General features: G+C 43.9%; 1 protein-coding gene across 8 annotated transcripts in view; it reads left to right on the top strand.

The window, feature by feature from the left end:
- The window catches only part of PPP2R5C (protein phosphatase 2 regulatory subunit B'gamma), a 121610-nt gene that overhangs the window by 15397 nt on the left and 81031 nt on the right, over window positions 1-25182 (top strand). For 4 of the 8 annotated variants that reach the window (XR_012073819.1, XM_072963719.1, XM_072963721.1 and 1 more), the window contains one exon: window positions 873-1035. The exons of 1 other annotated variant lie outside the window; for it this stretch is intronic. Coding sequence is in view for 6 of the 7 variants with exons in the window: in XM_072963719.1 (XP_072819820.1) it covers window positions 873-1035 (163 nt within the window). In the remaining variant the exon portion in view is untranslated. Of the gene's footprint in view, window positions 1-872; window positions 1036-22512; window positions 22712-25182 lie in introns of those variants that run through there. 3 more of the 8 variants (XM_006209059.4, XM_072963723.1, XM_006209060.4) reach the window with 3 other exon arrangements.

A 25182-nucleotide genomic window follows, 5' to 3' on the forward strand; every position in this document is an offset into this window, starting at 1 on the left:
TACCCAAACCCTCTCCTTGGCTTCCTGTCCCTTCAGATAAACGTCAGACTCTTCAGCTGGGGCACCTGGGGTCGAAGGCAGGGGGAGAGGCTGGAAAGAAAAGCCTCTCCTGAGGCTCAGGGGAAGCTGTCACTCACCAGCCGTCCAGCTGTGCTGGCGTCCTGCTGCCGCCGCGCAAGCGGCCACAGGCTGAGCTGCTTGAGAGAGCGCAAACTCCTTACCTCACACTTCTGGGGCTCAGAAGTCTGCAATGGGGCTGAAATTAAGGTGTCTGCCGGGCTGGTTCCTCCTGGAGACTCAAGAGGAATGTCCGTGTCCTGGCCTTTCCCCAGCTTCCGGGGGCCACCTGCACTCGTGGCACAGGGCCCCTTGCTCTGTGCTTCAGCCACGTAGCATCTTCCAGTGTCTGACTCTGCTTCATCACCTCACTGCCTTCTCTTGTCTTGCAAAGACCCATGTGATTACCTGGGGACCCCCTTACAGCCCAGGATCCTTAGCTTCATCACACCTGCAAAGCCCCTTTTGCCAAGTAAGGAAACACATCCACAGTTCCCAGGAATGAGGATGTGAACATCCCTGGAAGGTCACTGTCATCACATACACATCAGCCCATATAGTCAAAGGTTTGAAAGAAGATAGGAAATTAGGTGTAGCTGTGAAATATGTCGAAATCTAGCACTACTAGAAGTGGGATGTAGCCTCAGACTCCAGCAACTACAAGGAATTAAGTTGTTCGCAGTAGAATGAGCGAGACTGTCCCAGAGTGCAACTTTTGTGTTTATGCGTATTTTTCCCTATTCTAATGGTGCTATGAGATACCATATATTGACATTTGACATATTCATTTGTGTTTGTTTTCATTTTGGAAACAGATTCCCAGCAGGAAAAACAGCCTTGTTGCTGCCCCGTCTGCAGCATCTAGTAAAATAAAAGTGCCAGTCCCTCAGCCTGCAGAGAAGAAAGACAGACGGCAAAGTTCTTCCAGGTTTAGCGCCAGCAATAACAGAGAACTTCAAAAACTACCGTCTTTAAAAGGTGATTTTATTATTTGTCTTTTAAAAGTTCAAGTTTGCCCTTTTCGGGGGAAGGAGTAATGTTTCGATAGTTTGCTACCTTCTTATCTCACTGTATTTAAATTCTGTTGGCTTCTTTTTTCTTCTTTGTTGCGTTTCTCTTTAGATTGAATGCCACTAACTTACCCTACTAATATTTCAAATTCCAGAGCTATTTAAGATAAAAATGTAATCGTGAGACTATTACAGGCATAAAACACTTAAAAAAAAAGCAGAGGAAAGACTTTTAAATCTTCTTATGTTAGTTGTAATTGCGCTAGCCGGCTTTCTCTTAACATGATTCTAGTCTCTCGTTTTGTCTCTGCGCTCTAACAATTCAGAAGGAAGTTACTACAGGTAGAGCAACTGTGAAAACCACGGTTAGAGCCTCTTGGGTTCGCGGGGGTCGGAGAAGCCAGGACTGTGACCAGTCTTTCATGGACCTCCTGCTTAGGAGTCTATGGGGGTGGCCTCCACCCAGGGTTCCTGTTTGAGATTAGTCAGGGAGCAGTGCTCTGTGCTTCAGATTTCCCCCAACACAGCACAGCCACCCCTTTCCACCTGAGGGTGTTCAGTCCCACTGGGAGGTTTTGAGGTTGAAGTACGTAAAACCGTATCTGGGGAAAAGAGGAAGGACCCCAGAATCAAATGTGAACCCCTGGAAACCTTTACGTTTACCAAAGTGTAAGACGAGTGTAATGAAACGTCAGACATCTTGCACACCTTACATTCATGACAGCAGGTCTCTACAGTTAATTCTCATCACTTGTGAGCTCGGAGCAGGTGTGGGCGGTGTGTTCCAGCGCCTTCCCCGCGGCGGGGCAGAGCCCAGTGTGCCAGCCGGCGCGGTCCGCCGCTGGGAGAGCGGGCGTGGGGAGGCATGAGGGCTTCAGGACCCCAGGCTCTCCTCTCGCTGCCTTTAACAGAGCTCGCTTCTGGCCTGTGTTTGGTTTAGCTTATGTGTAGGTAACATGCACACCAAGTTGTGTTTGAGGAGTCTTCCCCTCCCAGGTGGTCCGTACCTTCTCACTGTCGGGGAGGAGCACCTGCCCCGGGTTCTAGGGGTACCGCGTCAGGCCAAACCAGGGGCCTGCTCTGCTGGCGCCAGCATCCCACCTTCCCGCCCGGGGAGACCACCTGTGAGTGAGCAGAGGGTCACCTGCCTGCTGTCACTCCTCCCAGTGCCCTGAGGGCGCCTGGCCCGAATACATGAATGTCTGGGATGGAAAAGGCTCCCGGTAACTGCCGCTGAGCCTTCGTGGCGCAGGCCCATCCCTCGTGCCGTGCCAGCGGGGGGAGGGTTCTGCAGGGCCAGCCTGCGTATCTGCCTGGCCGGAGAGGGGCTTCTGTGTCGCACACCCGCACAGCCGGGGGGTTCCACGCCGTCGGGCCGGCCCTCGCTGCTATCGCTGGTGCGTCTCTCTCGGCTGTTCTGAAGCATCAGAGCGTCTGATGCACACTCGGTAATTTCAGCTAGCCCAGAAAAAGTGGGAATCAGTTGGAATTATGTTAAAGACCTATTAATTTGGGGAAGACTGATCTTTTTAATACTCCTTTCCCATCTAGGAAGAGGAAACATTGCCTCCATTTTTCTAGGTCTTGTTTCCTTTCTGTAAGATTTTATGATATTCTTGGGAGTCTTTACCTTTGCAGTAAATTTATTCCTAAGTGCTTTATAGTTTTTGTCACTCTTGTGACACGGTCATATTTTTTCCATTTCTGCTTCTAAGTAGTTCTTGCTAATCTAACGGTTGGTTTTTTAATGTTCTCTTACTCTATCACTGTTACCAAATTTCCTTGTTAGCCTTAGTACCTTTTTCACTAGAGTCTGCGTATATAGTCCTGTCCTCCATAATTAGACACTTTAATCACTCTTCTAATATTTATACCAGCATGCGCTGGTTATTTTCACTTTATTACACTGTTAGCCAGGACCAGCGAAACAGGTGAGAAGGTGAGAGCAGGCCTCCCTGGCTTCTCCCATCCTGGTGAGAGGCTTCGGCCGTCGCCGCTGCACGGACCACCTTTGCTCGGCTCTGACCCGCACCGCCCTGACTGGTTGGTGTCGTGTTGGCACCGCTGCTGACTTTTATCAGATGCCACATGATTTTTCTCCTTAAGATGTGGCTGTAGTAAGTGCCGTGTTGATAGATCTTGTGGCTTTGAGCTATCCTTGCATTGCTGGGGTAAACCTCAGTATGGTTGTGGTATAGTACACTTTTATACATGCCAGGTTCAGTTTATTAATTTTCATTCGAGTTCTTTTCCATACTCACTATGTGAAGCTGGTCTGTAGTTGTCTTCCTTTCTTGTACCCCTGCATTTTATAAACTCTAAGATGCGCTGATACTGGCAACTGTGGTCCTTCCTGAAGGTGGTCTATAGGTTTTTATGCTGCTCTCTCATGCTCCCATCTGATGACAGATTTTAAGGTGCACCTGGATTTTTAGCAAAAGTCAAATGTGGAATAGCGTGCCGTCTTACAGTCCATGACGGGGTTACAAGGTTGACTTAGAACCCAGCTGGGCCTCGTGCTTTGCTCAGTGACTAAGTCTGCAGATTCCTTCCACGTTGGGTCAGCGTAGAGTAGGTCATGTACCATCACGTTATGTTCTTTGATGAATCTTTAATGTCTTCCATACCTTTGGTGGCAATGTCTCCGTATAAGTTCATTTATTCTTTTGATATTTTGTTCTCAATATGTTTCATTTCTACTTTTATCTTAGTTACTTAGTCTGTTTTCTTTTTTTTCTTTTCCTCATTTATTGAGTTAAATAGAGTTCACTTAATTTCAAGCCATGTATTCCTCTGATATAACTTCAGCTTTATCAATAGATTTTTCTTTCCCAAATCATAGACTTTTCTAAAGAGTTTTATTGAGTTATAATTTTCCTACTGTAAAATTCCCTCATTGTAATGGGAAAATTTGATTATTTTAATAAACATGCAACCATTACCATAATACAGTTCTAGGATGTTTCCGTCAACCCCCCACAAAAAGTTCCCTTATGCCCATTTGCCATCAGCCCCCACTCCCACCCCTAACTCCAGGCAGCTGCTGATCTGCTTCTGTCTCTGAATTTGCCTTTTCTGGACGTTTTATGTAAATGAAATTGGCAATATGTAGTCTTTTACATCTGACTCTAAAACTAATGTTTTTGAGGTTCATCCACGTTGAGTAGTTTGTTTCTTTTTAATGCTGAATGATATTCTCTGCTGTATGAATATCCCACATTTTATTTATCCATTCACCAGTGGATGCACACTTGAGCTGTTTCTTAGCTATTATGAATAATGCTGCTCTGAACATTCAAAAACAAGTCTTTGTTTGGTGGGGAGTGTATAGCTCAGTGGTAGAGTGCATACTTAGCATATGAGGTCCTGGGTTCAATCCCCAGTACTGCCATTAAAAAACAAAACAAAACAAGGCTTTGTTTGAACATACATTTTCATCTCTCTGGGTTGGATACCTAGAAGTGGCGCTACTTGCCTGGGAAGTTTATGTTCGCTTTTTAAAAAACTGCTGAACTGTTCTCCAAGTCATTTTATGTTCCCAGCAGCAATGTGTGAGGGTTCCAGTGAATCCACATTCTTGCCACTGCTTTCTGTTGTCTGTCTTTTTGACTACAGCCTTTCTTATGGGAACGTACTGTTATCTCCTTATGGTTTTGTCGTTTCTCTAATGACTGCAGGTGTTGAACATCTTCTCATGTACCTCTTAGTACATTTGTGTGTCTTCTCTGGTGAAATGTCAGCTAGATCTCTCGCCTATTTTTAAATTGTCTATCTTCTTATTACTGAGTTACAATTCTTCATATAGTTTGGATGTAAGTCTTTATCAGATATATTTTTAAAAATTTTTTATTGAAGTATAGTTGATTTACAATGTTGTGTTAGTTTCTGATATACAGCATAGTGACTCAGTTATACATATATATTCTTTCTCATTATCATTTATTATAAGATATTGAATATAGTTCCTGTGCTATCAGTAGGACCTTGTTGTTTATCTGTTTTATATGTAGTAGTTAGTATCTGCAAATCCCAAACTCCTAATTTATCCCTCCCCCTCCTTTTCCCTTTTGGTAACTGTTAAGTTTATTTTCTATGTCTGTGAGTCTCTTTCTGTTTTGTAAATAAGTTCATTTGTATCATTTTTAAGATTCTGCATATAAGTGATATCATGTATTTGTCTTTCTCTTTCTGACTTACTTCGTTTAATATGATAATCTCTGGGTCCATCCATGCTGCTGCAAGTGGCATTATTTCATTCTTTTTTATAGCTGAGTAGTATTCCATTGTATAAATATGACTATATCTTCTTTATCCAGTCACCATTTTATCACCTCCATCTGCATGCCTGCTTTACGCCAGTACCACACTGTCTCCTTATTGTTTTAGTTTCCATTTCTGTGGTGAGGTCAGGTACCTTTACAAATGTTTATTGACCCTTTTCCATTGGACTGCCTGACATTTTAAAATTTTTTTTAAGAGTTCTTTATTCTGAATGTGAACTCTTTTGGTTATTTATATATGTGATGGAAAACCCCTTTTCCGTTACAGTTTGTCTTTCATTTTAGCCATTCTGGCGAGCTGGTTTCAGAGTTAACTAGTGATGAATGAAGTTAAGCATCTCTTTGTAGGTTTTTCGATTATTCAGATATATTCTTTTGTGAAGTGCCAATTTAAGTCCTTCTTTCTATTGAGGTTGTAGGATTTAAAAAAAAATAGATATGTAGGAGTTCAGATATAGGTCCTTTGTAGATATGAGAATTACACATTTTCTTCTACTCTGTATCTTGAATTTTCACTCTCAGACGTTAGCACTTTGAGAGAACTTTGCCCTGTTTAATAAATCTTTGCTTCCCACCAAGTAATGAAGGTGTTAGCCTAGGTCTTTTTTTCCTAAACCTTTAGTTGGCCTTTCACCCTGAGCTGTGCAGTCCACGTGGAGTTAAGTCTCGTGTCTGCTGTGATGTCAGGGGCCACAGTTCGGTTCCCCGTGCGGTTCCCTGTTCGGCACAGCAGCCTTGTTGAAAAGGCTGCCCCTCACTCGTCGCCACTCCCCTCTGTCATAAATAAGGAACCACCAGGGTGCGGGTCCACTTGTGGGGTGCAGGTCCACTTGCGGGCTCCAGCTCACCCCACGGCTGTCTGCGCTGTGTCCGGGCCACGTTGTATTTTCAGGAAAATCATACCAACGTTGTGACCAATATAATGACTGAAAGGTTAAGATTTTTGCGTTTTTCGTTTCCTCCCTTTCTTCTTTTTTCCTGGTTTTCTGCTCTCTCTTCATTGTTGGGGCCGTGGACCCCCGCGTCGCTGCCCGCACTAGCCGCCCACCTCCAGGCGCGCTGCTGCGACGCTTCCTCTCCCACAGGTTTTACATCAGGCTTCAGAGCTGCCTGGACAGAAAGTCCTGGGCTTGTGTTGTCTTTCCACGAGCACCTTAAGAATGTTGCCCCACTTCCTTCTGTAATAAAGCGTTACTGTCAGGCTCCAGGGTCAGTTCACTTTTCCTTCCCCTCCAGGCTGCTTTGTCTGCTTGCTTTGATGCCTAAATAGCGTTTTTTCTTTAAAGGCCCATCATTTCAGACTGTGTCGCTCTGGGCTGACCTTCCCGCGTGCGTGCTGCGTTCTCCCAGTTTGCAGTGCCGGGTCTCCTGTTCTTGGGCTGTTGTTTGGAGGGTGTGTTCTGCTCCTTGCTGTGGCTGCCTCCTGCACAGACTCCTGGCGCATAAATATTGACTCTTCTTTGCCTGTTTTTATATTTGTTGTCTCTCTCTGTGTTTTTATCGTTTCTTTTTGATTTAATTTTTTCTCTCTTTCGTGGACTGTTCCCTGTAAGGCATTTTATGTTGTGATTATTTGCTCTTGTTAATCTTCATTTCTGAAATCATTCTTGCTTTTATTTTTAATTCTTTACAGAGTTACTCCCTATTTCTGAGTTTTTCTATTAATATTCATGTAGTCCTTTGAGACACGGTGTTACTCCTTTAATGCCTTGTGTCTCATCTTGAAACTCCAGTCGTGTTGTCTTTGCGGGGCATGTCTGTCCTGCTCCCACAGCCGCGGGGCTGTCATTGCTCCCTTGCGCGTTTTCCTTGAAAGAACTCTGTGGGGCTCAACTTCCATCCTTCCTTGTGCTTGTGTGTGTGAGATTACAGAAGAGGGACTTGGGCTCTAGTTTCAGTTATTTTTGTGAAATTTTCAGAAACGTGTCACTCACCTTCTGAGCGCCCTGATCCGCCCTCTCCCTGCTTCTGCTTTCCTGTCCCCTTCCCCTGTCCCTCTGCCGTTAAGTCTGGGCTCTTCCCACCAGTTGCCCCGCAACGGGACCTCCAGGGGCCCCTTCCGCTTCCCGCCGCCGTGCTCTGCCCGCTGCTCCTCTGCCGTCCTCCCTGCGCCCCTGAGAGCACACAGGTCTGTGCTGCTGATGGTCCGTCCCCCATGCCCACATGCCCGTGGGGACACATTCCACCTACTTCTGCTGTAGGTGTTGGCCATGGGTGTTTGGTTTTGCTATCTTAGTTGTACTGCATGATATTATGCAAGAATTTGGAGTGATTAAAAGACTATGGCACACTTTTCATAATATCCAAAACTTGGAAGAAATCAGGGTGGCCTTCAGTAGGTGAATGTTCCTTTTGCATCTCAGACTGTCCATTTGAGGTCAGATTCTTCTGTTTGAATACATGATTTAGAATTGTCTTTAATAAGAGTCTACTGGTGGCAAATTATTTATCTGGAAAATGCCTTCGTTTTGTCCTCATTCTTGAAAGATAATCACCGAGCATCTAATTGTAGATTCTTACGTCCCTTCAGTACATTGAAGATAAGGATTTCATTACCTTCTGACTCCCACTAGGGTTGAAAAGCCACCTCCATTCTTTCTGAAGGTGCCGTCTGTGATTTCTGACCCCTTTTCTGACGGCGCTCCGACACTGACGTTTCTGTGATTCCACTGCTGGGTGTCCAGGTGTGGGCTTCTTTTGTGTCTGTCTTTCTTGCGGCTCTTTTTGAATCTCTGGGTTGTCACATTCCCTCGTTTGTGGGAGGTTCCCAGCCACTGTTTCTTCAGTTACCTCTGTATTAGTTTCTTTCTCTTCTGTTTGGCTCTAATCAAGTGTGTATTGGACTTTTTCATTTTCTGTCTGTCTTTAATCCTCATCTGTATTTTCAGCCTTTTTGCGACTTACCGTGCTGTTTGCTTGATCAGAGTTTCACGTGATCCATGGGGAAGGGCCAATTTTCTTTTAAATTTTCAACCCTTCATGGACTAATACTTTAATAAAATACAGTAAAAATTAATTACTATAAAAATGAAATATAAAATATAGCCATAAAATTTTAAATTTCAGATACACTCTTTCATTTATGGAAATTCTATTTTTAATCTGCAGTGATTTTTTTTTAATGTTTTACTCTTCTCTTGAAGATACTGTCAAATTTATCATTTCTTTAAGAATAGTAAACATAGCCACTTTATAGTCTGTGTCAGAAAATACCAGTATCTGAAGTCCTTGTCATATTTTGCTCATGGTGTCTTATTTCCCCGTGTACCTATTTTTTTAGTATGTGCTGGTCACTGTACTCAAATATTTTAAATCAGTTGAAACCTAAGATGAAAGCATCTTCTTCCACAGGGATTGGTTTCTGCTTCTGCTAGACATCTGGGGTCACTCCTAGTCTGGGAGCGCATAGCCCACAACATTAGTTTATGACCTGTTAAATAAGCCATGCCATTGTCCAGTTAAATATCCCCCGATTCCCTGTAGTTCCTGAAAATGGAAGCCTTTTTTGGGTAGAACATGTCAGAGGTGATGCTGTGTGACTCAGGAGGTATTGTCTTTCTTGTGAGATGCATCCCATCTAGTGACTCTCAGAAGTGTCACTGGATTTTACTGTGGTGTTGTATCAGCATGGTGGTGGGTTGATCTCTCCATTGTCCAGTGACATCCCCTTTGCAGTTCAGAAAACACCAGTGGCAGTCCACAAGGATGGTGGTCCACAAGGACAGCTGTCCACAAGGACGGTAATCCACAAGGATGGCAGTCCACAAGGATGGTGGTCCACAAGGATGGCGGTCCACAAGGACAGTGGTCCACAAGGACGGTAATCCACAAGGGTGGTGGTCCACAAGGATGGTGGTCCACAAGGACAGTAATCCACAAGGATGGTGGTCCACAAGGACGGTAATACACAAGGATGGTAATCCACAAGGATGGCGGTCCACAAGGATGGCGGTCCACAAGGATGGCGGTCCACAAGGACGGTGGTCCACAAGGACGGTAATCCACAAGGATGGTGGTCCACAAGGATGGTGGTCCACAAGGCTAGTAATCCACAAGGATGGTGGTCCACAAGGACGGTAATCCACAAGGATGGTAATCCACAAGGATGGTGGTCCACAAGGACGGTGGTCCACAAGGATGGTGGTCCACAAGGATGGTGGTCCACAAGGACGGTAATCCACAAGGATGGTAATCCACAAGGATGGTGGTCCACAAGGACGGTGGTCCACAAGGATGGTGGTCCACAAGGATGGTGGTCCACAAGGACAGTAATCCACAAGGACGGTAATCCACAAGGATGGTGGTCCACAAGGACAGTGGTCCACAAGGACGGTAATCCACAAGGATGGTGGTCCACAAGGATGGTGGTCCACAAGGCTAGTAATCCACAAGGATGGTGGTCCACAAGGACGGTAATCCACAAGGATGGTAATCCACAAGGATGGCGGTCCACAAGGATGGCGGTCCACAAGGACGGTGGTCCACAAGGACGGTAATCCACAAGGATGGTGGTCCACAAGGACAGTAATCCACAAGGACGGCAGTCCACAAGGACGGTGGTCCACAAGGACAGTAATCCACAAGGACAGTGGTCCACAAGGACAGTGGTCCACAAGGATGGCGGTCCACAAGGATGGCGGTCCACAAGGATAGTATTCTATAAGGATGGTAGTCTAGTCTACAAGGATGGTAGTCCACAAGGAAGGTGGCCCACAAGGTGTATTTTGGCACCCTACCACTGTCTGTTCCCCATCAGCCATATGCTAATGCTTTTAACATCACCTGATAATCCTTACCTGAGTCAGTAGTTTCGATAGAGATTTCAACATTTAATCTGGCATTCTAAGAACAGAGAGATTTCTTACCAACTGGAGATATTTGGTTATCTTGACATATAGCTCCTCCTGGAAAGTGAGGATAAGCTTAAATCCTTTGCCTTTTTGTTACCAATTTCCCTCAAATGGTGAAAACTAAAGGTTTTGGGGGTCTCCTTTTTGAATATCATAACTAACTAATGTGTTTCATTAATTTCAGTGTGTTTTAATCTACTGAAATTGTCGTCTTTCTGATGTGCAGGTGCATGGTTTTAACCTCGGGGTGACATTTGGGCTAGCTCCTGTTATCTTTCGGCCTGGCCATGTGTATTTCTGATTCCTTGACTTATGACACAGCAAGATGTTCCCCAGGCTTGTTTGTACCTTCCCTACCCCAGGCTTGGAATCAGCCATTTTTCAAAGAGCCCTGATTCCTCCCGGTAGGGAATGATAATAGAGACCAAAATCTGGGTGCCAGGAGTGCTTATTGCTACCGGACTGATGTTGCTTTTGGGTGCTTTCAATGGAGAGGGCTAGGATATAAATATATATTCGTATTGATATTTTCAGTTCAACCTTAACATTATAGTGTTTTCACTTGTTTCTTGAATTGTCATAGTTTTATCTATCTTACATTGAAAATTCTTGATTTCTAATATCAGATATAATTATTGCTGTATCGTATTAAAACAATTCACAGCAATAGTGATGTCATTATAGGCAGCAGGAACTTTGAGTTGGCTCATTTCATTGCGAAAAAAGAGCTGTTGGTATATTTGTTGAGATCCCATCAGATTTTTTAATGTCCAAGGACATTGGCATCTTCAGGATATTCTCATCCCTTTTCTAAGAGTGTGCTGGCTTTCTGTTTGTTCAAAGCCACTTTCATTTCCTTTTGGGGTGTTTTTAAGTTTCCCTCGTGTGGGTTTTTGCACATTTCTTTGTAAGTGTGTGCCCAAATATTCCATTATTGTTACTGTTGTAAATGGGGTCTCCTCTTCTGTTATGTCTTCTAAGTCGTTGTTTATTGTTTGTTTGAAAGTTGTTGGTTTCTCTATCTTCTTCTCCTTGACTGAATTACCTGACGGTTTGCAGTAGTTTTCACCTGATTCTTTTGGGTGTTGCAGGTGTCTGCCTAGATCCACACGTAAAAGTAATCTCACCTCTTTGTTCCCAGCTCTTATCCCTCCAGTGTCTCCCTCTTGAGTCGACTGCAGGTTCCAGTAAGATGTTGTCTGTGGTGGTGTAAGCAGGCATACTTGTCGTGTTCCTGACCTGAGTGGGAATAGAAGCGTGGTTTAAATGGCATCTATTACTCCCCAGATCTTCAGCTCTTACAGACTGTGCTGTAATCTAAGTCTCTTATTGTTCACATCTTTGAACCTTTCTTTAAGCAGAAATCAAGGAAGGGAGGTGCTGATCAAAGACCACGCATTTTCAAGAACCCTTCACAGATGCTGTCCAGAGAGGGGCAGCAGGTGCACGTGCGCCCAGAGCGTGGGAGGCGCCTGTCCCGTTGTGCCTTCCCAGTGCTGGGGCTGTTTAAGGGCTTTAGTCGTTTGTCAGGTGGAAAATACTATTTCCTATATCTATTTATTTAACCATGAGGCTGAATATAGTCTTCAGGCCCAGTTCATTCAAACATTTCTCTGAATGAGTCCCTTCTTTTCATATTTTTGGTCTGGAAGATAGAAGCGTTAAGTGAAGAGACGATTTTTTAGTTGACTGATGAATCGTGGACGTTGTTTCTTGAGGCCGTTCTCCCTGTTTTAGAGAAGAAAGGCCTGGGGAGAAGTCAGTTATAGTGAAACCACTAGAGCTTAGTAACAACAGGCTAGAGCCCCTGGGGCAGGAATCTGGAGCTGCTAAGTGTCAGGCCTTTTGCAAAAGAAGTTGTTACGTTGTTGTTAGGAGAACTCACATGAATTTTTAAAAACTGGCTTTTGAATGGCAGTTAAAATTTTATTTTATATTTGTTGCCTTCTTTGTGAAAATACAATACTTCAGGCTCATTCAAAGCAGTTCATTTTCTGATACAGTTGAAAGTCATGCCATACGAGCGGATCGTTTTTACTGCTTGAAGGTGAATTAACATCTGTTTAGGGGAGCTTTGCCTCTTGCCCTTTAGTTGAAGAATAAAAATGGAGTGTGAGAAGTTACCAGGATGCCTACTCTCCTCCTGGTTCAGGACCTCTGCTTCCGTCAGTCTTGTCTTCAGTGGCGAGTTGGACTCTGTCTTCTGCTGACGGCCCACGATAGCAGGAGGAGACAGCTTGGTGAGGCAGGCACCAGTTCACAGCAAATGTTTACTGACCTCCTGAGTGGTCTGAGCGTGGGGAGGCAGTCAGGGTGGTGACGATGACACAGGTGGCCCTTGCTCTCAGGGAGGTCCCAGACCCAGACCCACCGAGTTTCCCAGCTCCAGCCCCTCTTGGCTGCATTCTGTCTGCAGTTGGGCCGGAGAGGGCCATAGGGAGCTGCTCTCCTGGCAGCCAGAACCCAACCCCAAGCTGCAGCCTGGTCCCTAGGCTGCCGTCCCCTCTCCTCAGGCCACAAATGTGGCTGCCACCCCAGGGTTTGTCTCGGGCCCCTGCCTGTCATACCCTGCGAGTCCCTTCTGACCAGAACCGGGCTGTGTGGTTTGAACTGCAGCTGAATCTCACATGTTGTGTGAGCTCAGGCCTCCCTAGCCCTCACCTGGGTTCTTCCCAGCACCTTACATTCAGCTTATCACACACACACACACTCGTGCACACTCACGCTTATCCCAGGCCCGAGTTTCCTCCTTGCTCTGCCTCGGGGGCAGCCCCCATCCCCTGCTGGCTCTGCCTCCTCCAGTGTTTCCTGAGTTACCCCTGGCTCAAGCCTACCTTATCTTGTTCTTAAACTGTGGTAAAATATACGTAGCACAGTAGTTACCGTTTTAACCAATCGTAAGTGTAAAGCCCAGTGTTGTTAAATCATGCAGTGTCCCCACTGTCTGCTCAGCACCCCAGCAACCCCCGTGCCTGTCATCCCTCCCTCCCCCGCACACAGCACCCACCTTCTCCTTCCTGCTTGTGGTTTTGACTCCTCCAGGGACCTCAGATATAAGCATACTGAATTTGTCCCCTCAAGCAATGTCTTCAGGGTTCGTCCGTGCTGGAGCATGTGTCTGGTCATTGAGGCTGAGGAACATTCCGCCATGTGGATGGACCACTGCCGATTGATCTGCTCATCGTGACGGACACCAGGTTGCAGGACGCGTTACAGGTGGCTTCGCCCACTCCGGGCCACTGAGGGCAGAGGCTGTTCACATGTGTTTCATTGCCCAGCCCAGCATCTCCCAGGGACCCAGGAGACACAGGCTTGCTGAAGGAATGAAAAGCCCCCTTCCTGTCCTTCCAGCCTCCTTCTGTTTCCTCACTGAGAAATCCCAGCCTCGCCCCACCTGCGCCACAGGGTCTTGATGAAACAAGCTTCGCTGCTGACAGGTCGCCTCTGCTCCGCACTTTGTGTGGGTCTCCTGCCTTCTCAGAATGGGGAAGGGCGGTGAGGATTTGCTCGGGCTCTGAAGGTCTTCCAGCCCGGCTGCGGGGAGAGCAGGAGTAAGCCAGGGCCCCGGCTGCGCTCGGGGCGGGCTCTGCCCCTCCCAGGTCCTGGCCATGCGCTCGCCAGCCTTCCCAGGACGGGCTGCGCCTGCCCCTCCGACCTTGCCCTTGGCCGCAGCGGCGCTTGGCAGCCTCTGACTGCTGAGTAGAATCTCTAAGGTGCTGAAGGAAGAAGTCTGTTTTAATCTGTAAGTGAAGCCAGATTTTTTAGGTTACGTTTCTTACCCAGCAAAGCACATGACCTGTGCCTGCGTGTGACGGGTGCCCACTCAGTCTCCAGTTAAGAGTCTGCTCTGCCGACAGCATCAGTGCCTCGCTGGCAGGTCGCGCAATTCTCTGGGTTCAGAACACAGCCTTCTTTTAAAGAAAGAAACTGCAAAACGTCTGCACCAAAGTACGAGCATATTTAACTTGCCCATAAAGTTGCCTGGGAGATGAGAAATAAAACCTTCAGCTGAATTTAGAAATGAAAATTTGAAAATTTTATTCTGAAGTGCTGCCTGCACACGGAATGTATTTACAGGTGGTTTGTTTTTAAATAAAGACCCAAACAAAATGGTGGAGGAAGCAGACAATAAAGAGTTAACTCCTTTTTAAACCGTGGTCTTTGTGCAGGACAGCGATGCTCCTGTGTATGGTCCTTGGTGGGCCCATGCATGGAGAGCGGTGGTCTGTCCGCTGTCAGTTCTGGGAGGAGCCTGCGCAGTGGTGGCGGTGGCGAGGGTTAGGGGGCTGGTTGTCAGGAGTGGGTCTAGAGGCCATGGAGGCAAGTCAGCCATCCGGAAGGTACTGGAGGGCGTGTTGGGGGCTGGATGGGGCTCCGCGTTGGGGATGGGCAGTGTCGTTCTCCAGGTGATGGCGTGGCATGTCCCTCTTAGTCCAGGGAGGAGGTGTCTAGCAGTGCGGAGCTCTGTGGGGTCAGAACTGGTTGTTAACTGCTTGTCTCCGCCGCTCACTCAGTAGAGTTGACGGAGCCCCGCTGGTGCATCCTGTCCAGGGAGGGAGAGGATGCCTGCCCGACGGGTGAGTCAGGGCCATGTTCTTCACTGGTACCATGCGGGGAGCCCCGGCCTGGGTCGCAGCTGCACCCTCCTGAGCTCCCCTCTTCACCAGGGGCCTTTGCGCCTCGGAACAGCGACGAGGTGGGGAGATCGCAGACGCCCCCTTTGCAGTGAGGAAAGAAGAACCAGCCTGGGGTTACTCGGGGCTGCCTCACTGCAGCTTATGCCCAGGCCAGTGAGGGGGCTGCGCTGAGCCTTTTCCGGGTGCATTTGCTGAGTGCTTGCTCCTCGGTGAGAAGAGTCCTCCGGGGCTGAGCTGAGCTTCAGGGCTTAGATGAGCCTGTAGAGCGGTGCAGGCTCGCGACAAGAATTTTCTGTTGCCCTTAATGAGGCTTTGGGGATTGAATGCAGGACCTTGCACACACCGAGCCCCCACTCCACCACTGAGCTGCAACCCCACCCCAACAGTGAGAATCTGAGTTAGGGCACAGCTGATTCTTTGAGGCAGGGAGTCAACATCCTCTGATTTGTTGGTTCAGTCGTCTTACCTAATTGAGGGTCATTTTGCATGCTTGTTCTTTCGTGCTTGATCTCATTTACACACCATGCGAACCTGTTGCATCATGTTTCCTGGCTTCCCATCACAGCCCTTTCCCTGTTCGTAGCCTGTGCCTGAAGGGCAGCACTCACGGAGGGATTCTTCCTGCTGTAAATTAATCTTTATGTCTTTTTTGAATTGTTACTTTTAATTTTCATGAAAGTATTGTGTGCTTATTTAGCAATACCAAAAAATACAGAGAAGTTCCAGAAAGGGAAACCGTCCACCACCCATAGCTGTAACCGCAACAGTGATCACGGCTGACGTTTTGGGAATGTTTCTTTTTTTTTTTTTCTTCCCATTTATTTGTTTTTTATTTAACTTTTTTTTTATTGAGTTATAGTCATTTTACAATGTTGTATCAAATTCCAGGGTAGAGCACAATTTTTCAGTTATTCATGAGCATACATACATTCATTGTCATATTTTTTTTCGCTGTGAGCTACCACAAGATCTTGTATATATTTCCCTGTGCTACACAGTATAATCTGGTTTATCTGTTCTACATATGCCTGTCGGTAGCTACAAATTTTGAAATCCCAGTCTGTCCCTTCCCACCCACTTCCCCCTTGGCAACCACAAGTTTGTATTCTATGTCTATGAGTCTGTTTCTGTTTTGTATTTATGTTCTTTTTTTTTTAGATTCCACATATGAGTGATCTCATATGATATTTTTCTTTCTCTTTCTGGCTTACTTCACTTAGAATGACATTCTCCAGGAACATACATGTTGCTTCAAATGGCGTTATGTTGTCATTTTTATGGCTGAATAGTATTCCATTGTATAAATATACCACATCTTCTTTATCCAGTCATCTGTTGATGGACATTTAGGCTGTTTCCATGTCTTGGCAATTATAAATAGTGCTGCTGTGAACACTGGGGTGCAGGTGTCTTTTTGAAGTATTGTTCCTTCTGGATATATGCCCAGGAGTGGGATTACTGGGTCATGTTGTAAGTCTATTCCTAGTCTTGAGGAATCTCCATACTGTTTTCCACAGTGGCTGCACCAGGGAATGTTTCTTTTTATAGTCACACTGTATATGAAAAATTATATACTGTCCTTTTCACTTATATTTTTTACAAATTTATAAAATTTTTTGATGGACCTCTAATATTTCACTGTATGGGATAATCCCTTTGACTTTAAGATAGTTTCCAGTATTTTTAGAATCATAAATAAAAATGTGATGCTTCAAAAAGAAAAAAGTGCTTGGGAATAAACATAGGAGGTGAAAAACTTGTATGCTAAAAACTAAAAAAACATGGCTAAAAGACATTTAAGTAGATACCAATAAACAGACAGACATGTGTTCTTGGATTGGAAGACTTAATAGTATTAAGACATCAGTACTGCCCAGACAGATCTACAGATTCAATGCAATCTCTATCAAAATCCTAACAATTGTTTTCCCAGAAGTAGAAAAATCCATTCTAAAATTCACATGGAATCTCATGAAGGGACCCCAGATAGACAAAGCAATCTTGAAAAACAAGAACAAAACTGAAGTCTTACATTTCCTGGTTTCAAAACTTACTGCATAAAAGATATGTTTAACATTTTTTTAAAAACTTACTGCAAAGCTACAGTAATCAAAACAGTGTGGCACTGGCATAAAGCCAGACATACACCAATTGAGTAGAGTAGGGAGCCCAGAAATAAACTGTCACGTATGTGGTCAAATGGCTTTCTGCAAGGGTACCACCCACTCAGTGGGGAAAGAACAGTCTTTCAACAAATGATGCTAGAATGAAGGGATTTCTATATGCAAAAGGATGAACGTAGACCCTTATTTTACACCATACACAGAAGTTAACTCAAAATGGATTATAGACCTAAATACAAGAGCTAAGACTGTGAAATCTTAGAGGAAAACATAGAGAATAAGCTTCACGACGTTGGATTTGTCAGTGATTCCTCAGATATGACACCAAAAGCACAGGCAACAGTTACATCAAATTTTAAAACTTCTCTGTGCCAAAGGACACAGTCAACAAAGTGATAAGGCAACCAACAAAATGAGAAAAAATATTTGGAAATCGTTTATCTGATAAAGGATTAATATCCAAGATGTATAAAGAACTTCTGCAAGTCAACAAGAAAACTATCCAATTTAAAAATGTCCAAAGGACTTGAATAGACATTTCTCCAAAGATATACAAATGGCCAATCAGCACATGAAAACATGATTAACATCATAAATCATTAGGAAGATGCAAATCAAAACCCCAGTGAGTTACCACTTAACACCCAGTAGGATGGCTATTGTCAAAAAAACAACCCGATCCAAAAATGGGCAGAAGACCTAAAATAAACAAGCAATTCCGCAGTGAAGATACACAAATGGCCAATCGGCACATGGAAAATGCTCAATATCTAATTATCAGAGAGATGGAAATCAAAACTACAATGAGGTGTCACCTCACACCAGTCAGAATGGCGATCATTAAAAAGTCTACAAACAATTAATGCTGGAGAGGGTGTGGAGAAAAGGGAACCCCCCCATACTGTTGGTGGGAATGCAGTTTGGTGCAGCCAATATGGAAAACAGTATGGAGATTCCTCAAAAAACTAAAAACTTATCATATGATCCAGCAATCCCACTTCTGGGTATATATCTGGAGAGAACTTTAATTTGAAAAGATAACACGCATCCCAACGTTCATAGCAGCACTATATACAATAACCAAGACATGGAAGCAACCTAAATATCCATCGACAGAGGACTGGATAAAGAAGATGTAGTATATTTATACAATAGAATACTACTCAGCCATAAAGAAGAATAAAATAATGCCATTTGCAGCAACATGGATGGACCTGGAGACTGTCATTCTAATGAAATAAGCCAGAAAGAGAAAGAAAAATACCATATGATATCACTCATATGTGGAATCTTAAAAAAAAAAAAGAGCTGGGGGGAAGAACACTATGAACTCACCTACAAAATAGAAACAGACTTGCAGACATCATAAACAATCTTATGGTTACTGGGGAAAGAGGGTGGGAAGGGATAAATTTGGGAGTTTGAGATTTACAAATGATAGCCACTAGATACAGATTTTTTTTAAAGTTTCTGCTGTATAGCACAGGAAACTGTATTTAATATCTTGTTATAACCTTTAATGAAAAAATATGAAAATGAATATATGTATGGTATATGCATGACTGGCACATTATGCCGTACACCAGATATTGACACATTGTAACTGACAGTACTTCAATTAAAAAAACAAAACAAAACAGAAAATAACAAGTGTTGGTGAGGATGCAGAGAAATTGGAACTCTTGTACACCGCTGGTGGGAATGTAAAACAATGCTGCCGCTATGGGAAACAGCATAGCAGTTCCTCAAAAGATTAAAAATAGAATTACCATACTTAGCATTTTGGGGTATTACCAAAAAGATTTGAAAGAAAGGACTTAAATAGATATTTGTACACCCATATTATAGCAGCAGTATTATAGCATATTATAGCAGAAATAGCCCAAGGGGTATTGTATATATATATATCAAGGGATGAATAGAACAGTGTGCTGTATCCCCATACCATACACTTACTACTCAGCCTTAAAAGGGAAAGAAATTCTGACACCTGCTACAGCATGGATGAACCTTGAGGACATTACGCTGAGTGACGTAATCCAGTCACAGTGTGATTCCACTTACATCAGGTACCCAGAGTGGTCATATTCAAAGAGACAGAAAGTAGAATGGTGGTTGCCAAGGGCTGGGGGAGAGAGAAGGGGAAGAAGTGTTTAATGGGGGAAGTTTCTGTTTTGCAAGATGGAAAGAGTTCTGGGGATGGATGGTGGTGATGTATGTACCTAATGCACTTAGAGCTGTACACTTAAAAATGATTAAGATGGTAAATTTTATGTTATATGTGTTTTAGAACAATGTTTAAAATAGATGTTTTAAAACACGATGCTCACTCATGGCTAGTAGATTCCCAAAAGTAAACATCCTTAAACAAAGAATCTTGGTACATAGTCTCAAATTATTTTTCAAAAGGATCAGAACAACTTACAGATTTGTTGGCAGGGTTACAATATGCCTTTCACCAGTACTGAGTAATTATCATTTTAAAAATTACTGCTGATTTGATAGGCAAAGAAATATTTTTTTCACTCAATTATTGAACAGTTATAGTCCTTTTGTAAACTGAATCATTTAAATACAGAGGTCTCAGTTTATTCCCTCATTACAGCATATTATTAATTTGTACATGTAACGTTTATATTTCCTTTTGATTTTTGAAGGGAACATAGAGAAATTCGTAAATTTTTTAATGTGAGGAATATCCCTTAAGGGTTTGCCCAGTGTTTTTTAAATGGCCTTTTCTTGCTTGCGAATTTCCACTTCCCTCTTCTAAAAGCTGTGGGGATTTGGGTGGGGTGCAGAGAGGGCAGGGCATGATTTTGACTTTTAAAAATTTTAACTATTTGTCTTTTTTTTGAACAACTTTATTGTGGTATAATTTCTGTGCAGTAAAGTACGCATATTTCAAATGTACAGCTGATGAATTTTGATAGATGTGCACACCTATGAAACCACCGCCACAATCAAGATAGCTAACATTTCCATCACTCCGCGAGAGGGGCAAATTTCGGATTGCATTTCGAACTGTATTTGGCTTTTATTTAACCCACCTCGGGTTTTGTTTTGGTGTGAGGTGAAGACTTACATTGACTTTTGCTCACATGTCGCCAGCCAGTTAATCTGACTGCAGCTCCCTTCCCATCAATTGGAGTTCCCTTCGTTACGCTGTTACACTTGTGTGAACACACTCAGTGGTTTGGGATGTTGCTTCTGCTCCGTGACGTGCCTCTAAGCCCCTGTCCCACTGCCCTTCATTCATAAGCTTTATAGTTGGTAGGACCTGCCTTTCTCATAAGAAGTGTTCTCGTTCTTCTTGCCTTTTATTCTTCCAAGTGAACTTCAGAATTATTTTGTCAGATACTCAGAAAAATAAAGTGACTCATCTGCATTTTGACTAGAATTGCTTTAGAACTATAAGGCAATTTGGGGGAATATTAACATCATCATACTTACAGTATGTGGGCTTCTAGTCCAGAAACACACCTTAGCTTTATTTGTTCAAGTCCTCTTTTCCCTCCATATTATTTATCTATTTGTTTGCTTATTTTGTATTTTAGAGTATGTTTCATCAGTGACTTCCAGATCACAGACTGAGTTCTTTAAAGAACTACTTTATATGCAAAAGGCTTCAAAAGAGCAGGGGGCGATAATCACTAATAAAGCTGAGAGCCTTTGATGTGAGATCATTAGGAAAAATACATCAAGAGGTGTCTTCACTTTTTCTTTGACTTTTATCTCTATATTTTATATAAAGATTCTAGGAGTCTCTCCCTGTTATTTCGGCATTCCACTCATCAGCACAGTCTCAGGACAGACACGTTTCCCATCCCATCTCCTATGAGACATTAAATTATTTGAAGGCAGCTCCCTCTCTCTTGTTAAAGCACAGATCTGCAGCGAGCACCTGCTTCCTGACCCCTTTACCCAGCCCCCTGCGTGCCTCGTTCTAACTGCACTTAAGTCTCAGTTCTTCTGGCATCACTTCCTGAGTAAGATGATGGGGAGTCCAAGGAGAGCCCTCTCGAGCACCTGACGAACCCATAGGGTCGGCAGCCAGGATCCAGATCCCCAGTACCTGACCCAGAGCCCAGGCTGTTCAGACAGCAGAGGAGCCAGGCAGGTGTGAGTCCAGGCATGCTCTGGCAGTGAGAGCCCACTCCCCTCCGTTGTAATTAAATTCACGGCCAGCTATGGAACCCAGCAGTGTCCTTCAGCTCTGTGGAAGGAGGGAGTGGGGTAGAATTGGTTTGCTTTTATTTGATTATTTTTTAAACGGCTATTGATACACATAGTAAAAACTACATTCTTTCTAGTGCCGGGGACTGAGTTCATTCGCTCACTGAAATGTGTCGGGTGCCAGCCACAGATGTACCTGCCAACCCCGCTTGTTTCGGGTGTTTCTTATTCTTGTGAATTATGTTTGAGAACCAGAGAACTTTTGGTTCTTGTTCACAAGCTGGGGAAGTGAGGTGTAGGGGTGGGGGGGTTGTGTGAGAAATTATAAAAAGAGGAGACGTGGTTTGGACAAACTTAGTTGTGTGTGTGTGTGAAGTGAGGAATTTTTTCAGTTCTGCCGGGCAGAGCGGTTTTTCTCAGAGCTTATTCGTTCTCTTTTGGAGCTGGTCGTCACACTTTCCGTGGGGAGTGCTCTCTCCAGCACACACTCCCACCCCCCAGGATATTCCAGCTCAGATATGATGTCCTTCTCCCTGAAACAGCTTTTTACATTAACCTTTTTGAAGATAGGAAACTAAGATTCGAATAATAGCTTTTAATACCAGCCCCATAAAAATAAGTGAAATATCTCTTTTTAATTAAAAAAGTTTTAATTTAAACAAAATATGAAAAATTAAGGTTATATATGTTGACACCATAAACATTTACATTTCATTTTATGGCTTTTTAAATTTTTTCCCAGCCAAGTGGTATTAATAATTTAATCTGTAGCACTTTCTAGCTATTAAAGAAGCTTTCATTTTCAATATAATTTTTTAACTGAATATTTCCAATAATAAAGTTAGACCTCGAGAAAAGTCAGTGTTTGAGGATCGTTAGTTTGTAAGTGGGTAGTAAGGAGACTGAACTGGAGCCCAAACTAATGAATTGGGATTGTCATATTTGAATAGCCATTTACTTAAGAAATACTGGAGTGTCAAAATGCTAAGTATGATGCAGGCAGCACTTGGAATAGAATGTCGGAGGTGGCCGGGTGGGTATAAAGTACCATTGAATTTGGGGTACCACTTAGGGAAATGCTAAAATTTAAAGTTCACATAGACACATATGCACACTTTTTTTTTTTTTGGTGGCTTTCTGAGAATCATTTGTTTACAGTCTGGCCCGGGTTGTGGCCTCAGTCCTGCCCCTTCAGAGACGGGATCCTTGCCTGAAAGTTATTGAGAAAGGAAGACTGCAGAAAGCCAAGAAATGTCCAGGCTTTCCACGCACACTGACAGCCAAACAGAGCGCTCTTTCCATTTGCAGTTTTTTAGTGTCATTTTAAGTTGCAGCTTCGGGCCAATCAGCGGCTGCGTGCCTGCTGACGTCACGAGGCGGCCAGCTCCCTCCAGCTGCAGAGAGCTTCAGTGTGTCTTTTTTTTTAACTAAAATGGAGGCTGGTTTCTTGCCTTAAGGAGTACACTGCCCTTCCCGCTGGAGTCTAGATGTTGACATGTAACAGAGCGGGCAGCAGGATGGTGGTGGACGCGGCCAGCTCCAACGGGCCTTTCCCGCCCGCCGCCCTTCTCCACATTCGAGGTAAGTTATTGTGTGTGTCACTGAGACGGAACCTTCTGTGGTTAGTTAATAAATGGCTATTGTGCTTCAGATAAGAAAAGCAGGAAGTCCTTTCCAGCAGAACTCCCCCCGCGTGGTGGCCGAGCTGACCCGAGGAGGTTGGGTGTGTCGCTGCAGTTTGGCATTTTACGAACTACTTACAGAATTTGAGTCTTGAGAAAGGCCTTGCATGCATAGTTGAAAGCTGGTTTTTCTGCTTTCTGCTCGCTCTCCCATCCCCCTTTCAGAGCCTGCTGATGTCAAAGGATGTGAAGTCACTGCCCGGGGAAGGTATTGGGTGGGGGGAGGAAGGAGAGGCGGGCCGCCGGCGCCTGGCCAAGTTGTCCGCACGCAGAGTTTCTGTTACATCTGCGTTGCTTAACACCCCGCAGGTTTCACCGGGGATACAGCTCTGAATTAAAGATGAATCGCAGCCCGAAAATATGCAGAAGTGCTTAGAGGAGAACTTCCTTTAGGAGGATTGTTTTCATTCTTACCACGGAGCCTGAAAGAAATATACTTCTGCTTTGAAATATTGAAATCCATTGTGGATCATAATTTCTGAGATGTTAGCGGTTTCATGGAACAGTAGGAAACAGTTGGCATTTAAATAGGCTCTGTATTGACATTTGATTTAAAATTTTAGTGGCAACAAGTTTTCAATGTGTATATAGATCACTTTTAATTATTACAGTTTGCTGCTTGTAGTTTATACAAAATTTGGGTTCAAAATTTAGTCTAAAAGCACAATTACCATAGTGATTAATAATTATATTAAAATATACATATCAGGGTAATCATATGCTTATTCTTAGCGTTTAAAAATATCTGTTCTACAGATTTTTTGTTCATAATTGGGTGAAATAGAAAATGCATGTTAAGCTTCATCAAATCACTTAAAAATTTATATCATCATAGCTCTGCCCTGTTAGAATCTCCTTTAAGGACCCATGTTCAGGAAGGGTGGGGGCAAGATTTTTAGGTGACTAATAGTCTGTATGACTAAAATGCCAGACAAGATTTTTCAGATCCTAGGGTGTACCCAGGGACGATAAAACCACATGAATGCCCAGTCTCTTGGAATAAAATGGGTGTTGGTTTTCTCTCCAAACTCTCTTTAATGAAGCTGGTGGAAATTAATGTCTATGATGACCAACCTGTAGGTCGGCTACGAATTCATTGTTTTGCAGCGCACCCAGGAAAAAGCAAATGTTGACCACAGATAACATTTAGGTATTTTAGTCGCAGGAACCGAATGGACCAAAATAGAATGTAATTGTTAAGGTTTAAGTTGGTTCTTAAACACTAACCAGCTAGGAATAAGAAAATTTAATTGCATGTAAGATGTATACTTTTATACTTCTAAGTTATCTTCTTATAAAAGATTTTTTGTGCATTTTCTGATTTTATTAGACAATGTACTAGTCATTTTCTGAACTATGAATTTATTCTGCAGTGGAATCAGTTGATTTATGTCTTATACCACATTTTTAAAAATTTTAAGGCTTTATTATGACCCGTTTGGATTTTTTTTTGCTGTCGGTTGAGTGGTTGGTTGTTTGCTGTCTAATTAATTCTGGAGGGAAAAAGTAGGGAAGTGTATTAATCTAAAAGAGCCTTGAGTTTTTAAGAAAGGGCAACCTTTAGGGCCTAGAGCTAACTTCTAGTTCAAACAGTGGAGGTAATTCCTGATTTTTGAAACTTGAAGAATGCTTGGTTTACTCATAAGGACTTTTTAGAGCAAGCATGTTAATGTGCAGTTTAGCAGAATTTATTTTATTTATATTGGCTTTTAGAGTCTTGATCAATTTAATATCCACTCAGCAGCTCTGCTGTGTGTCCTGTGCTGAGGGTCCCTGTCCCAGAGAAATGGATGGTTTAGTGAAGAAACCCGCACAGGGGCCCTGGTCCAGGAGGCCCAGGAGGAGCTGCCCCCGGGCAGGTGCTAGGAGAGCAGGGCTGGTGTAATAGTGATGCTGGAAGGTGGGAGTGGGCAGCACGGAGGCACAGCCCCATTTCTGGGACACTGAGGTTCCACTCAGGGAGGAGGGGCCTTCCGCACAGGGAGAAATACTGGCCCAAAGTCACACACTCTGTAAGTGGTGGGGCCAGAACCCAGATCCAGGCAGTTGTGTTGTTTTGTTTGGAATCTTTAAAAAAAAATCATTTTTAAATAGAAATTTTGGCTGTCTGTAGAACCTTTGCCACAGGGTTATGTTAGTGGTTTTTTCGCCAGTGCCTTATCAACATCCATCTGTCTCAGTGGCCTCTCGTGTGTGACAGCTTTTGTGCCTAGGGTGCAAATTTTTACAAATTTTTGTCGAGTCCCTACCACCACATGCCAAGCAGGTTCCTAATTTGGAACATGAAGCAAGCACTAGGCCCAGCTTTCAAGAGTTTACCTCCCCCGGGGGGTGGGGCAATCACGTAAACAAACAGACCAGTAGGCTCAC

The sequence above is a fragment of the Vicugna pacos genome, chromosome 6 (assembly GCF_048564905.1).
Source record: "Vicugna pacos chromosome 6, VicPac4, whole genome shotgun sequence".
NCBI classification, from domain to species: Eukaryota; Metazoa; Chordata; class Mammalia; order Artiodactyla; family Camelidae; genus Vicugna; species Vicugna pacos.